The following is a 17,612-nucleotide window of genomic DNA, read 5'->3' as shown; positions in this document are numbered from 1 at the left end:
CTCCATATTAATCGAATTTCAACCCAAAATATTTTGTTGTGGAGAAAATTGAGCATTTAATCTCCATTTTTTCCTTTGCTGCTTTGTAGCTTTACTGGAAATACTTGAAAAAACAAATGTAGACTTTGAGGTCTCGATGATGACCGTAACTGGATATTGTGAAAAATTTTGGGAACAGATTGCTTAGATGGGTGTAAATTTTCTTTCGTAGTTTTCTGGTCCAATTTTATGCTCGCTTTATGGACATGGTCTAGCTGTAAGACCTGTAATCACAATACTGAAGGACAGTCTCATAAATCTAAAAGATTCAGTTGATCAGAAACAAAGGCGCAGCCACATACTTCCACAAACAAAACACAATCTAAATTACAATATAACATCATTAACCCTGTAGGAACAATCTCCATTCACCTGAGGAGCAGGACAAGCAGGTCATGAAAATATTAACAGAACTTCTCTTGCATATCACAGCTATTATCTTGTCACAGACCATGCTTGTCATTGATCGACAAAGAATGAACCAAAAATTGCTAAAAATGCCCTTGGAGCATACTTGAATAACAAACTATAGAAAAATATGCAAACAGCTCAAACAATGAATCTACAATACATTGATGCTTGCAACAGTTTGTTTTAATTTGTACTTGTGTTAGTTCCGGTGACAGGTCTCAACATGTGAGCCACAGTGGAATTTGCAGCACTGGACCCCATCAACACAGAGCCAGGGGCTCCACCTGAAAACGACTGCATTGTAGACAAGGGCATAGAGGATCCAGCACCACCTGGTCCATATGAAAACATAGATGGTCTAGCCATGAAAGGCATAGCTGGGTGAGCTGAAGGACCATAACCAGAATGGGGAGCTGACGGCACAGAAGATGAGATTACAGGCCTATTATTCATTGCAGATACTGCTACAGGCCCTGCAGCCACTGTAGATGACCCACCAGATCCAAAATGACTTGACATAAGACGAACACGCTCAGTTGTCAATCTCTGCCTTGACCTTTCAACCTGCTCACATTCCTTTGACAACACAGACTCAATCTCTCCAAACTGCTTCAATTTGATCTCGGTTCTCTTTAACTGCATTCATAAGCCATGACAGAAATCAGATTCCATAAAATATAGGCTAATAAACGGGACAATTGCCAGTTTCAAAATTCACATTGCAATGCATCTATTATACTGTTACCCAACATAAATATCTGTAATCACGGTAGATAAATTATTTGAATTTTGAACATGCTTCAGAGCTAAAGTAAAAGAAAATCCTGAGGCTGCATCATTTTTAAACATTAACATACCTACAAAAACAAGGATAATCTCTTGCTAACCGCCCATAATGTTATGCAGACATCTAGGTATGATATAGGAGCCAATGCTATGCATGTTAGGGACAATATGCATTCTGAGGAGACTTCAACATGGTCTCTCTTCTTAAGTCTGAAGAACGTTGGCATGCAACTGCAACAGTCTAGCACCCAGTGCCCTTTCCAGTATGGGATACTGAATTCGATTATACATATTACAGTGGGAGACAGCAATTCCATGGACTATCAAGTTTCATATACAACGGGGCAGAATGATTGTTAGATCGAAGGAAGGTAAAGCAAATCAAATTCCAAGTCAACATCAGTATACCAACAAGGGATAGAAATGTACCTTTTAATCAGTTGAATCAACTAGTCAGCACGTTAGAATCACTGCTCCAAATATTTTAAGATTATAAGACAGGAGGGGCTAGGACAGAGTCACCAGATTCGCTCCCTCCCCCCACATGTCACGAAATCATGTCAGGCACGATTCTCAAGGGACACGTGTCCAATTCGAACCTAGAGCATGTCATAGAATTGGGATTCGTGCCCTACAGGAATCCAATTTGTGCCACAAATAATCACCATTTTCAGACACATGTCCGCCAAAAAGCAACCCGTGGGCTTGATAAAAGCCAGAATTGGGCCGCTTTTGCTCATTTGCAATCATTGTTTGGCAGCTGTGGGACTGTGGGAGCAACCAGCAAAGGAGATAAACATGTTTTGGAGGTAATTCAAGCTATAGGCATCTGGATTTCTATTAAAATTGGCAAGTAGGGCCAAACTCCATGTGGGTCATCTTATTTATGGCAGCTGATATTTTTATTGGATCCCTCTCATCGAGATATGTAGGATTGATCTAAAGATCATCCGATTCTGATAAGTATTTATGAAGTTATGAATTTATTTGTATTATAAGACATATTGTCAAGTCGGCCAGCATCCTAAGTAGGCTCAGAAGCCCAATAGTTGTGTCTATTCATCATCTATGTTTTAGTATAAATATAGAGGACTTGAAATCATTTGGAACACACATCCTCTTCATGTGTGGTCTCCTCCTCTCCACGTCTTTGGGTTTTGGTGAAGGCGAGACACAATGAAGATACGCTGGCCCAAAGATGATGCCCTAACCACAGTAAGCCGCAGGCTTATGAGGATGATCTACGCAGCAAACAGAGACCTTATACGTTGATCATGGAGACCTTATACGCAGTTCTTGAAGACTCTTATATGCAAGTCATATCATTGTTAAGAAGAGGCCTAATCCGCAGAAAAGGAACTCGAACTTCTTACCTTAGATTGGGCTGCAGGCAGAGGACACTTCAGCGTGGGAAAGAGGCAGTGTAGGAGCCTTTTGGAGCTGTATTGAAGTCTGTTCACACTCGCTGGGAGGCCGAGTTATGTAAGGACAAGGGCAGGTCTGTTGTGGCACGTTGAAAGGGCAAGAGAACTCTGTTCGGGCCAAACGTAAGTTACAGGTAGGCTGTGTGGTAGGCCACAGGCCATACCACCACAGCAAAGCACTTGCGTGGGTCTGTTTTGGGGCTGTATTGTGCCCTAATCTCCAGCGTGGAAGCAGAGGGGTCACACTAAGGTGGGCCACAGGGATTGAAGGCTGTTTGAGGACTGTTCAGGGATTGTTTGAGGGCTGTTGCAGTGTGCTAAAGTGCCCTAACCAGGAACAGTCAAGGGCAGTGTGGGACAACAGATTTGGAGGCAAGGTTGTTGTGTATTGGGTCAATGTGTTGACCAGTTTTGAATCAGATTATTGAGCAGCCTGTGTAAGCCATGATTTGCTGACTTGTGGTATAAAAGATGATCTCACAAACTTGATCTTGATGTCACTAATATGTATGCGCATCATGATGATCTCAGCGGAAGGAATGATGATGGAAGATGCAGCATGATGGGCATGTTAAGCATGATGATAAATAGGACTGCATGATGATGAAAGATGTAGCATAATGGGCAGCATGATGATGAAAGATGCAGCATAATGGGCAGCATGATGATGAGAGCAGATGAGAGCAGCTCAGTCATCAAGGTTCAACACTGTGACAGTACAGCATGGTGTCACACGGTTATGTGCAGCAAATGGACGAAAGACAGCACTATGATAGGTGAAGGAGCCACCTTGGAGAATCAATTGAAGCAACATGTCTTCAACTGATCTCATATAGATATAGAAAGTCAAAGTGTTGACTTCTGTTGTAAATGTACTATCTCTCTCTTTCTCTACTGAACTATTGAAGAACATAAAAGAAGAATTGATCAAGGGTTTCCCCACATTGGGGTTTGTCCCTGGCTGGCGCCACATCTTGTGTCCTCTTGTCTTGGCCTGTCTTCTGCGATTTATATTTATGTTCTATCTGCAGTTTACTTTAATGCTGATGTGATTGCTAATCTGGAAAAGATATCGAGCTAACTGTGAAAATTGAAATAAATTGCTCTAGCATAGAACATACCTAAAATTAACATGGTATCAGAGCTAAGGTGAAGACAATGCCCAAGCAAGAGTGAAAGAGCAATCACTGAAGACAGTCAGGAAAGGACAAAAGGATCAATGGGTTCCTCATCCCTCTTCTAATTCACTAAGGGTGAAGTCGAAGCAAAGAATACTATCAGCATGGTGCAGCGGAAGTTTTTGATGGCCTACCTAAAGATCACTTCATTGGAAAGATCGGATCTAAGGATGGAAGGAAAGGCGGATGCCTTGGTTGCAATCAGTTCGGCCATTATACAAATGGCAGAGACACATCTCTTGATGAAGATAAACAATCATTCCAGGGACATCTTCAATGATGAAAGGAATGACAGGTAATGCAGTTCATCAAGGAGAAATGGTCGACTCTTCAAAGAAAGCAAGGAACCCCAATGCTTCAAGGCACTTCATCGAATAGATGGGTGCACTCTCTAATTTGGTAGAGATAGAAACAATCATGGGATTATACTTGGAGCCGATGCCACCTATCCTTGAAAGGATGTAGGGAATGATATCCCTCAACTGAATGAGGGTAACTCGATTCATTTACAGAATCTCTTTTAAATACTTGATCGGAAGAAGAACCTGGTGTCGATTTCAGCAATGGAAGTCAAAGGTTTCAGGGTGGCAATCATCAATGGAAGGTACGTGTTTGAAAATAGAATTCTCAAGATGTTCTTGAGTTCAGGGTTGTATCAAGTTGCAGGAAGTCCACTGGGGACCATGCCCATTGACACATATCACCGAAGGTCTATAAGTCAGATGGCGACAGGGATGCCTGAACTCAAGAAGAGCATGAAGGTACATGTCTGAGATGTACCGAAGGAAAATCCTACAAGTGGACCATTACCCTTATGTAGCAGGTCCACAGGTTTGGAACAACTCAAGGAGTTTGAGATTCATGATCGGGAATCTCATATATGCAGGTGGAAGAAAGCCCACTATGGCTTGAAGTAAAACACCTCGGACCTAATATGAGAGGATTGATAGCTGTCTGATGAAGCTGAGATTCACTAACAGTGAAGCCGACCCAAACCATTGTTTGAAGGTTGTGGATGATAGACCTCTCATACCGGCACCTTATGAGGACGACCTATTTCTGACAGGTGCAGATCCTCTCATTTGCAGAAGTAAGAGGGAGTTGGATTCCGGATGTGGAATGATAAACTGCAAGCCTGTGACTACCTCAAGAATCTTAACTTTCAGAAGTTATATGGTAGCGATGTCGGACCAAATTTGGGAAATGCTTTTGAGTTTCATAAACTCATTCGCGTTGATGTTCTTGGTGAACTTCTATCCGGACATATGTTTTGCAGTTAGCATGGTGAGCTCATATTTGGTTGAGCCTCACTGGATTGGTGCCAAGAATCTTCTGAGATATCTTCAAGGCACAACCTCTCATGGATTGAGATACACTGCCGGAAATATGAAACTGCATGATTATTCGAATGCTGAATGGGCAGGCAGTGTGGAGGATCACTAGAACACTTCTCAGTGCTAGTTCTCTTTGGATTCTGCTTCGATATCATGGATGAGTTGGAAGCAGAAGTCGGTTGCTATAAGCACCACCGAGATCGAATACATAGCTACGAGTATGATCTCGTGTGAAGTTGCATGGTTGCAGTAGCTCTTAAGTGAGCTGCTTGTACACATGATGAATACCACTGTGATTCTCTGTGACAACCAAAGGTGGGATTCAATTATAGAGGAATCTTGTATTCGATGATTGCTCCAATAGATAGACATCAGATACTGCCTTATCTAGGATATGGTAAGTCGATGAGCAAGGAGGCTCCATCGTATTGAGATGATGTACAGGTCGCTACACTTTGTTAAAGCCCTGAGGAAAGATCAGATTTGTGATTTTCTCAAATTTGTGATTTTCAAACCCTTGTAAAAGGGTCCTGCATGTTGCATACATTGAGCTCTGGGACCTCTGGGGGCTTGCGGTTCTTACTGGAGCAACATACGACCACAGGGTGACTCACCCTCCCCTGGTGGTGCGCATTGGACAGGATGATTCGCTCTCCTATGGACAAGATGATTCACTCTCTTGTGTGGACAAGATGATTTGCTCTCCTGTGGACAGGATGATTCGCTCTCCTGTGGACAAGATGATTCGCTCTCCTGTGGACAGGATGATTCACTCTCCTGTGGATAGGATGATTAGTTCTCCTATCGAGGCATCCTACCCATGCAGTCCGAGACTCATGGGAAGTACCTCTCATCTGATCAATGAGAAGGGAAATGAGGAGAGGGACCATAGTAGTACCGATGGATGCATCGTTGTATCTACCGTACTCCCTATGCTAGGATGACCTTCATTGATCTGGGATCAATGATACTGGTCTGGGACCAGTTGTAGGAGTTGTACCCACTATGACACTGACTTCGGGTCAGTTGAGGACTGGTCTGGGACTAGTGGTACATACTCTGAGACTGACTTCGAGTCAGTAGAGGACTGGTCTGGGACTAGTGAGAGTGGTACATACTATGACACTGACTTCGGGTCGGTTGAGGACTGCTCTGGGACTAGTGGTACACACTCTGAGACTGACTTTGGGTCAGTGGAGAATGGTATGACACATTCTCGATCAATTCTTCTTCTTCATGGTTCAGCAGAGCAGAGTTGAGCAGAGTTGAGCCGAGCAGAGCTGAGCAGAGCAAAGCAGAGTAGAGTTGAGCTGAGAAGAGCAGAGCAAAGCAAAGCAATGCATGGCATTCATGGCAGAGATAGTACAGTTGAACATATGGATCAACGGATGGAGTTCTCCCTAGTTGAGAGGGAGTGTTAAAATTGGCAAGTAGGGCCAAACTCCATGTGGGTCATCTTATTTATGGCAGTTGATATTTTTATTGGATCCCTCTCATCGAGAGGTGTCGGATTGATCTAAATATCATCCGATTCCGATAAGTATTTATGAAGTTATGAATTTATTTGTATTATAAGACATATTGTGAAGTCGGCCAGCATCCTATGTAGGCTCAGAAGCCCAATAGTTGTATCCATTCATCATTTACATTTTAGTATAAATATAGAGGACTTGAAATCATTTGGAACACAAATCCTCTTCATGTGTGGTCTCCTCCTCTCCATGTCTTTGGGTTTTGGTGAAGGAGAGACACAATGAAGATACGCTGGCCCAAAGATAATGCCCTAACCGCAATGATGCCCTAACCACAGTAAGCTGCAGGCTTATGAGGATGATCTACGCAGTAAACAAAGACCTTATACGTTGTTCATGGTGAGACCTTATACGTTGATCATGGAGACCTTATACGGAGTTCTTGAAGACTCTTATACGCAGGTCATATCATTGTTAAGAAGAGGCCTAATCCGTAGAAAAGGAACTCGAACTTCTTACCTTATATTGGGTTGCAGGCAGAGGACACTTCAGCGTGGGAAAGAGGCAGCGTAGGAGCCTTTTGGCGCTGTATTGAAGTCTGTTCACACTCACTGGGAGGCCGAGTTAGGTAAGGAGAAGGGCAAGTTTGTTGTGGCACGTTGAAAGGGCAAGAGAACTTTGTTTGGGCCAAACGTAAGTTACAGGTAGGCTGTGTGGTAGGCCGCAGGCCATACCACCAGAGCAAAGCACTTGCGTGGGTCTGTTTTGGGGCTGTATTGTGCCCTAATCTCCAGCGTGGAAGCAGAGGGATCACACTAAGGTGGGCCACAGGGATTGAAGGCTATTTGAGGACTGTTCAAGGATTGTTTGAGGGATGTTGCAGTGTGCCAAAGTGCCCTAACCTGGAACAATCAAGGGCAACGTGGGACAACAGATTTGGAGGCAAGGTTGTTGTGTATTGGGTCAATGTGTTGACCAGTTTTGAATCAAATTATTAAGCAGCCTGTGGAAGCCATGATTTGCTGACTTGTGGTATAAAAGATGATCTCACAAACTTGATCTCGATGTCACTAATATGAATGTGCATCATGATGATCTCAGCGGAAGGAATGATGAAGGAAGATGCAGCATGATGGGCATGTTAAGCATGATGATGAATAGGGTTGCATGATGATGGAAGATGCAGCATAATGGGCAGCATGATGATGAGAGTAGATGAGAGCAGCTCAGTCATCAAGGTTCAACACTGTGACAATACAGCATGGTGTCACACGGTTATGTGCAACAAATGGACGAAAGGCAGCACTATGATAGGTGAAGGAGTCACCTTGGAGAATCAGTTGAAGCAACATGTCTTCAACTGATCTCATACAGATACAGAAAGTCAAATTGTTGACTTCTATTGTAAATGTACTATCTCTCTCTATTTCTCTACTGAACTATTGAAGAACATAAAAGAAGAATTGATCAAGGGTTTCCCCACATTGGGGTTTGTCCCTGGCTGGCGCCACATCTTGTGTCCTCCTGTCTTGTCTCGTCTTCTGCAATTTATATTTATGTTCTATCTGCAATTTACTTTAATGCTGATGTGATTGCTAATCTGGAAAAGATATTGAGCTAACCGTGAAAATTGAAATAAATTGCTCTAGCATAAAACATACCTAAAATTAACAACTTCCCTTCCATTTTTTTTTCTAATTTTGCTACAGCAGTCGTCTGTCCATTTTGTTTACATTTTTATTTATTTTTACAGCAGTCATGGCTCAATCAAGGGCTACAGACAAGGGGCAAAAAAAGGAGAGAAATATCCCCATTGTTAATGTTGAGAAAAACATCAATTTAGCAAGACAAGAAGCTCAAGAAAGTAAAATCCTCTGTGGAAGAAGTATGTTACAAGAGATCAAGGGCCAGGCAGCAAGTTCAAGGGAGGAGGCAATGTTCTTTGGAGATGCAGCTTTTGCAACACTCAATTTAAGAGCACCTATTTCCATGTGAAAGCACATATGTTGGGCATACCATCTTGTGGAATTGAAGCATGTTTAGAAGTGACTTCATCTAAGAGGAAGGAATTAGAAAGAGAGACCAATGTTGGTGTGGCAATGGTGGCTGCATCATCTAAGAAAAACGAGGATGAGGATCCCCTCCATTCTTGAGGAAAAGAAGTGTCAGTTATCCATTTGGGAGTTCCAGTGGGGGTTCTGGTCAAGCAGCAAAAAGGAGGACACTTGGTCCAATGGGCAAGATATTTCAGCAAGAGAGGCGAGAAGAGATTGATGTCACCATTGCCTTCTTTTTCTATCTCAACTTCATATCATTTAATGTTGCACAATCACCTTTATTTATTGAGATGTGTCGAGCTCTAACTCAAGGGGCTCCATCGGGGTATGTGCCTCCTGGGTCAGAGGCTTGGAACTACATTGTTGAGTAATGCAAAGAAGGAGGTGAATAAAATGCTTGACCCTATTAAATCAGCATGGCCAACATTTGGGGTTAGTATTGTTTTTGATGGATGGATAGATGCAGTACGCCATCCACTCATCCACTTCATGGTATCTTCCTTGAACAGACCAGTTTTCTTGAAAGCAGTGGATGCTCTTGGAAAATACAAGGATACACAATATATGGATGAGTTGTTCATTAAAGTTATTGAAGATGTAGGTTTTGATTCTTGTGTGCAAATTATTACAAACAATGCACCTGTTAGCAAGGTTGTTGGCATCATTGTGGACGCTAAACATCCACAAGTATTTTGGACAACTTGTATTGTCCATTCCTTGAATTTAGCACTTAAATCTATTATTTTTGATGTGCCTTGGATTGGAATTTATTGAGGATGCATAACATATCCGCAACTTTGTGCAAAGTCATACCAATGCCCCCACAATCTACAAAAAGTACACACATCTATCATTGTTGAAGATTGCAAATACACGGTTTGCCTCTGCATTCATCATGCTGAAGAGGTTGAGGGAGGTCAAGACTACTCTTGGGGCCCTGATTATTTCAAAGTTTTGGTCTTTTTGGAGAAAGACAAATCAAGCGACCTCAAAAAGAGTCAAGGACACAGTATTAGATGATGTTTGGTGAGAGAGGATAGATCTTACTATTAAGATCATGGACCCTATCATTGCTTTGTTATGATTTGTGAATAGAGACCAACCCATCCTAGGAGAGGTTTATGAGGGATGAGATTCCATGATTGAGTTTGTGAGGACCATTATTTTTCAGAGTGTGTGCCCTGAGTATGAGACTTCAACAGAGGCCTTCTTCGCCACCATACAAAATATTCTTGTTAGCAGGTGGGGCAAGAATTGCACACCTTTGCATTGCTTGGCTCACTCATTGAATCCAAAATACTATAGCCATAAGTGGTTGAATGGTGGACCTTCATGCAAATTCCCTCCTCACATGGATGGTGAGATTTCACTAGGAAGGAAGGATGCATGGAGATGGATATTTCAAGATAGAGCATCCCTTGATGAGGTGGATGATGCCTCTGTAAAGTTTTCCACTAGCACTAGGTGATTTGCAAGCTATGATGTTATTAGAGACAGGGGGCTAAGAAGCCCTATTCTTGGTGGGAAACTCATGGGGAAACATGCCCTCCTCTACAGCAATTAGCCATGAGGCTCCTCTCTCAAGTTACGTCATCCTCTTGTTGTGAGAGGAATTGGAGCACATATGGGAATTTGTATAGTTTGAAGAAGAGCGGGCTTCAGCAGTGCAGGGCAGAGACAATGGTGTATGTGCACACCAACCTTCATCTTATTTACAAGTCGAGGGAGGAGTGATTGAAGGGAAAGGAAAATATGTGAGATGTGCTTCCTGATGATATGCGTTTGGACAGCAGTGTTGAGTTGCCATTGGCCAACATGGATCTTAATGACCCAGTGTTAGAGCCTGTCAATTTTGATGATGGTGATACTCTTGAGGGGTCATCCTCCACACCAACAGAATCAGAGATTACATTGGATATAGAGGAGGAGGATGTAGAAGAGAGCAGTGGTGGTACTGATGCTGATTTGGATGTTGATGAGCTATGGGGGTCATCCTCCACACCAACAGAATAAGAGATTACATTGGATATAGAGGAGGAGGATGCAGAAGAGAGCAGTGGTGGTACTGATGTTGAGCTATAGGCATAGCCTATAGCCTGCTGGCAACAGCCTATGAGATTCTTCCTTCCTATTCTACAGTTCCAAGTTCTAATGTCTACCTTGTTTTGTATTTGCTATTTTCCATTGGCATTCCTAGTCAGAAGTCTGCAAGACTCAGTACGAGGAGGATGCAAAAGAGAGCAGTGGTGGTACTGATGTTGATGAGCTATAGGCATAGCCTATAGCCTGCTGGCAACAACCTATGAGATTCTTCCTTTCTATTCTACGGTTCCAGGTTCTAGTGTCTACCTTGTTTTGTATTTGCTATTTTCCATTGGCATTCCTAGTCAGAAGTCTGCAATACTCAGTACCTATGTAATACATTTTGATTTTGATGACTTAATGAAAAAATAGCAGTTTATGGTTAATTTATTGTGTTGATGGTTAATTTCTAGTTGTAAACTTGTATCATTGATGAATCATGACTATATGCATAATGTTACAAACTTACAATGTACATTATGAATCTATGATTGAATTTGTTACTTGTATCATCATGAGAATTTCTGTAATATCATAGTATGATGTATTTATTAATTTTTTTAATATATTAATATTAATATATATAATGTGTCCTACATGTATTGTTCTAGGGGTCTTCATGTCCTGTGTCGGAATCTCGTATTTTCGTGTCCAGTGTGTCTTGTGTCCCCATGTCATGTGACTTAGGGCTAGGATTATGAGGCCTATGAAATAGATGGTCAATGGTGATGCATCATCCCAGTCCCATTTCTAGCATCTAAAATGCAAACAGAAGATGGGCAATGCAACAAATTTCTTAGTAACATTTCAAAAGGACCTTAATTTCAGTACACTTTAATCTTATGCGGAACACTCTTATGGAGCTTGTTAAACAAGTTATTTCTCAAAAGGTTGAGTCTCTTGGAAGAGTTTATCTTTCTAGGAAAGCTAGAATTAGACAAAATGAGACATCTACAAGAGAGCTCACGGATGAGAAATGTCTTGACCCTCATAGAGTTCAGTGGAGTTCTACAAGCAAATGAGGCATGTGTTTGGCTTCACATCCTTGAAAATGTGTCAAGATGCTATGGTGTTATTGAGTTGGTCAATGCAAAGGGGTTTGGTGGGAGGATTGCATCCAATCGTACTCCTCAATTTCTCTTAGAAAATAGCTACGGCTTTGTCCAGGAGGATTAGTTTATTGGTTAACTTGGAACCACAGTCTCAAAGAAGCAAACGAGGTTTAATAATGGCATGTTTATTCTTGATAATTTAATATCTATATGGGAGGGGACTAAGTGGCCCTAGGAGTCTGGCCAAAAGGTGCTTTTTTAAGATATATTTTGACAAAGCATAAGAAAAGCAACTTGATCCTTAATATCATAAACTAGTTGAGATTTGGCTCTTTCTACCCTCATTCAGTGGATATTCTCTGTTTGTAGGCATCGACAAGTGCTAGTGTGAACAGTGTACATCGTATCCCCATTCCTCTGTAGCTAAGTTGCACGAAGTGTCGAAACGTTTTGGGGTTTCCGAAACGGGTATGTTTAGAAACATCACTTCCAAAAAAATGGAAAAGTCAGCCGAAACGTCATATATGTGTATATATATATATATATATATATATATATATATATATACAAAAATAAATTTATAAATAAGTGAATAACACATTATCTTGCAAGAAAAGAGGGAATAAGACCCATAGATGACAATTTAGAAGGAAAACCAAGTCTATATTAATTGTCGTAAATGATTATATGATGGTCATGTTTCGGCAGAGTTTCAGTCGAGTTTCAGAGTTTTGGGCACGGGTACAACCCGAAACATCGGTTCCTAGAAGTTCCGTGCAACATAGCTCTGTAGTGATCTATTAGACAAGGCCATCCTCCTGCTCCTTATGTATTTCTAATTACAGCGGATGACTTGAGACTTTGAAGTATTTATTTATCTCTTGGTTAACAACTTCTCAAAGTCCATGTTGCAGGTGACCCTGCCTTAATGCCTGAATTGCTTCAGTAATCCATGGGGGGGGGGACTATTATTTGTCTGGACACATTTGCAGAAGTTGTTGGAAGGACCATTAGTGAGGAGAAAGCAAAGATCCTTCTTATTGGCCAGGATGATCCCCCTAATTGTTTGAACTTTGAATCATGAATGAAGGATTATAAAACCTGTGGAGAACATTCAGTAGTTGGGTATTCCTTTTATTATTCAATGCTCTCTTGTTGCTCAGTAGCAGTGGACAATCACCGAGATGGAAGAAACACTGCAAGCCTAGAGTCAAAAATTGAAGACAGAATTCTAACAACAGGGCACATATATTAGTCCTCGTCTTTTCCCTCTAGTGCAGCTTACAAAATGTTGGAAGAAGAAGAGTATGTACGACTCTGTAGACATTAGCAATTAAATTGCTGCACAGAGGCAGGTCCCTTGTCCCAATATCACATGGTTCGGGTTTGAATTTGGGCTCGATTCAAGTTCGAATTTTTTGATGGGGTTCGAATAAGGTTCGCCATTAGGATCATCTATACACATTTTCTATATGTACAGATATATTAACTTGAAAATAAAATATAGGATAAACTTGGAAGAAATTAACATCAATAAAAAAATGCTATCACGAACATGGAAACTGCAAGGATAGATTACAAGCTCGAGTTGTGACATGAGGTTATGAATTTTGATCTATGGACTTGGTTAATGGCCATGAGGTTCAATGAGGTTCGAAGAACCTCAAAATATTTTTAAATTTCACCAAAATTCGAACCTCAAGGTTGAAGTTCAACGAACCTTGTGACATAGCCGGGGGTCTCGTACACCAATTTGGTTTTTGGCTAGGCCGTGACCTTAAAATTAGATAATTATTGTTGTTGTTGTTGCAGTACCTTGTGATCTGTCTTCTTTGAGATCTTAGCTCTGTTCTTCATTTCTTTTCTGCAATAACCTGTGTGAAAGACTCTAGGTGCACAAAGCTTGATTTGGGTCCATTGCCTCCTCATTCCATTGAGGATTCACCATTCAAATGTGTGATACACAATCAACAAACACAACAAACATAGCATTAACACACAGTCACACACAAGCTTATAACTGGAGAAAACCCTCAAGGAGAATGAAAATTATTCATACCATGGAAGTTACAACAAAAATTAGCAATTACAACTGTGACAAGCCCAACGAGAGTATTGCACTATTGAACTACAGTAGCCTTCAAGCTTTTGGAGATCTAACAGTTCCACTGAATAAAACTAGGTGTTGAGAGCTAAGCTATTGCCATGGATCCCTTCTTGGGTGGATGAGTTGGGAAAATGCTAGGAATAGAATTGATCAAAATAAAAAACAATTGCTGCATGAAAATAAAATTTCCATGAGGAATTATAATTGTGACGCTTGATTGTTAGGTTCTATGGTGATTGGTATGTGCACACAGGAAAAATGCATAGGGAAACAAAGCACACACACAAAACACAAAGGGAAAGCAAGCGCACAAAAGAAGTCTCTGCCAAAGTTGCCTAACTCATTGGTGAGGTCAAACAGTTAGTGTTGACTTGGACTTCATTATTGTAAAAACTCATGCTACTCTAGAAATTAATTGAAAAACAGAGTCTTAGAAATAAAGACTCTTTTTATTAATTAAAATTTTATAATTGTACACTTGTGCTAATCTAGAAATTAATCTAAAAATATACTAATTCATTAATACACACACACACACAATTTTAGTGTTAACATAATCCAAAATTTCAGTGACAACTCATTTCAAACAAGCCTGAAGATACTACATACCACAGAATTTGTTCTGAAATTAGGTTATATATACAAGCAAAATAATTGTTTTTTTTAGTCTTTTATAGATGGACTATTGACTCTAGTCGTGAGACAGACTTGATGGTTCAATTTGACTTGCATTTGACTTATGAGTTAAATTCGTAACTATGAATCCAAGGAGATGACTATATTTTGTTTCCTTCAAGAGTAAAGTAAGAGTTACAGAGTGCACTCAGACTCAAAAGCTTTTGCTAAAATTGCTAGCATGAATGCACCTGTTGTACACTCTTCCTTAGATATCAATAAAATGGAGTACAATAGTACAAAATAATGAGAACAAAATGCTAGAGTGGCATGCAAGGCATGCATGACAAGTCATATCGAGTATAAACTTTAAAGCTTCAGTTTTTTATAATAAAGCTAAAAGTTAAAATTACAATCAACATTTCCAATTTTGACTACTTGTTCTCATCACATAGTTTATAGGTGCAACTAAAGGAGCATTTGAGGTATGAACTGCTATATTATGCAATGTCTCTAAGGGAGGAATATTGACTCGTAACAATATTTATTGTTTTATCTAGTTGCCTAGACTAGATTGACATAAATAACTTCAATAGGTATCTGAGTGCTTCCAAAACCGGTGTTTATGGTCAATAAAATTTACCAGATTCCATTGGCAATTACTGATCTACCTTGCATGATAAAATTAGTTTTGATTGTCCTCTTTTTTTAGAAACGCTTCGTATGTTAGTTCACCAAGCAAATAATAACATAAAAAAAAGAATACCATGACATTCCTGCCATAAAAGAACCAAAAATGCACTCACATGATCCTGCACCCTGACAGGAAATGAATCAACTTTCCAGTGGAATATACCAAGTTTGACTATAACAAGTACAACAAGTTCCAATATTCCAAGGGGCTGTGACTTCTCATTGAAAGTAGTTATACACAATTTTTTACACAGAAAACCAATTGCAGTTAGCCAAATTGTTCCACAAAGATTTGCAACTTTTGTAACAATCAAAGTTTCCCCTACAAGAGACCCTATTCTCATACGCAAGGCAGTAAAGAGGACAATAGCTTCAGCATGGAACCATGCCCAAAATGTCCTTGCAGATTTGCATTTCCTAAAAACATATTCAATGGTTTCATCCATACCAGAAAGGGTTCAAGCAACACTTTTAACACCCAGTTGATAAAGCCTAGTCTTAACAACCAACCCTTGAAGAATCGCAAGGCATCCCATTCTTGTGTTTGAAAAAAGATCAAGATCTCCAAATGCACTGGGACTTCCTAAATTGAGACACTTAGGTTCAAGCAATCCCCACCTTTTGGTCAAACAAAGGATGTTAATGAAAGTGTGTCATGCCAGATCATCAATGTCTTTGCAAGAACGTAAAAGGGCACTTTTCACTACTCCCATCCCCAATTCTTACAAAGAGATGGCCTGACCTTAAATGGACCTGACCTATGAAGCTGCATTTTAAGGAGACAACTTTCCAAAACCATACAACAAATGGCATCATAAATAGTTGTCTAAATAACTTAACTTTTGGGCTTGATTAAAATCTGTTAGGTGTGCCAATGTTGCTGCTCGTGATTTCATGAATCCTTCCAAAAAAAAGAGACCTCTTTTGGCTAATCTAGTGGTTCAACATGGAAGAGCGAAGGCCTTAGTAATACAAATTGTGTCACAAAGTTGAAAGGTTGTTAAATACCATAAATGAGAAGAACCGACTAGATTTGGTGTTAAAGCAAGGGGTTGCCAAGCAACATTCCCTTATACTGCTTGTAATACTTATTTTCTAGAGAAAACAACTCCTTGAGTGCTTACATCAGGAAGGCTCTTGTGCAAAAATCCCAAGCCACCAAAGGAATCCCTTTCTTAATTAATTAAACAAGGGGGATTACTGCATATAGAAATCTTTGCATGAATGAAAAATAGAGTAATCCATGCAATAGGATAAGATAATATAATTATATTAACATCTGACAAATTGTACAAACAACATGAATATAATCATGTAACATCATAACAAATGTATAAGACCATGGCAAAAGTACAGTGACAGAAAAAAAAGAAGAAGAGTTTGGGCAATTAATGAACATGTCAGGAAAGAGAGAGTGAAAGAGAGAGATCAGACAATGAGGTTGATGACATCAATGGCTCCTGAGTCTGATGGCCAAGGGCAAGGGCCGAACAGGGCACTGGCTCGCTTTCAAAGTTCTCCGGAACCATCAAGGGGTCTGATTATATGATTCTTGGGGGGTGGACGAGTGAGGAAACTCTAGTTGCATCATTGTTAGCTCCTCTAGTTATGGGAAGTAGTTTGACGAGTAAGAGGTGCTCTACTCTGAATCTATTTGGGGCTAATCTCTCTAAAAACCGAGAACACATGACCTGATGCATGGATTGGTACCACCAGATTGGTCTCAATAATATCAGTTAAGGAGAAACCTAAGGTCTTACCATTCTACTGCATGTTTCTCTTCGAAACTTTGCCTACAACTTGTTGCTTTGATATGACGAATCAACAAGTAAATAGTAGATGATTAGTTCAGTCAACTCATGACAAGGTATGGTGTACAGGAGCTAAGATATCTGGCAGAGGATCTACCCAATGAAGAGGGCTAAGTATCTTTGGTCCTTGTATGGGAAGAGAGTAGAGAGGAAGCCCCCTGAATCCCTAAAGAGGCAGTGATAGCAACCTCTAATCTCATAGTACAAGGGACAATGAAAGATAAGGTGCATCTCTGTTTCTAGTTCCTAAAGCTGATACACCTGGCAGATCCTATCAAATCGTGACATGTGGTGATCTGTCTCTATCCAGAATCAATGAGAGCCCACTTGAAGCTATCCCAAATGGATCCTGAGCCAATGCATATAATACCTACGCGTTTAAGGAGGTGGACAATGATGCCAACCCACAACCCAAAAATGTGCTTTAGGTAGAAGGGCATCTTTGATCATAGATTCATCAAAGGTGAGGTCCAAGTGAACTGAATGTACAATCTATAGATACCTTCTCTGATATCCAGATTTAGTACCCCTGACTAGTTGGCAAGAGAAGT

At 40.5% G+C, this 17,612-nt stretch overlaps 1 protein-coding gene across 2 annotated transcripts in view; it reads right to left on the bottom strand.

The window, feature by feature from the left end:
- Positions 1 to 362: 362 nt before the first annotated feature.
- Positions 363 to 17,612, bottom strand: part of LOC149217766 (ribonucleoside-diphosphate reductase small chain-like) — a 33,262-nt gene continuing 16,012 nt past the window's right edge. Inside the window, exons 1-2 of one of the 2 annotated variants that reach the window (XR_016250690.1) lie at positions 1,308 to 1,883; positions 363 to 1,086 (exon numbers count right to left, since the gene is read on the bottom strand). Coding sequence is in view for 1 of the 2 variants with exons in the window: in XM_089391413.1 (XP_089247539.1) it covers positions 1,083 to 1,086 (4 nt within the window). In the remaining variant the exon portion in view is untranslated. Of the gene's footprint in view, positions 1,087 to 1,307; positions 1,884 to 17,612 lie in introns of those variants that run through there. The other variant, XM_089391413.1, reaches the window with a different exon arrangement.

The sequence above is a fragment of the Pinus tabuliformis genome, chromosome 1_1, assembly GCF_031772625.1.
Source record: "Pinus tabuliformis cultivar Carrire ecotype Pingquan chromosome 1_1, CPIR1, whole genome shotgun sequence".
Lineage (NCBI taxonomy): Eukaryota > Viridiplantae > Streptophyta > Pinopsida > Pinales > Pinaceae > Pinus > Pinus tabuliformis.
Note: the sequence above shows the minus strand (reverse complement) of the source record. Positions and strands in the feature narration are given on the sequence as shown.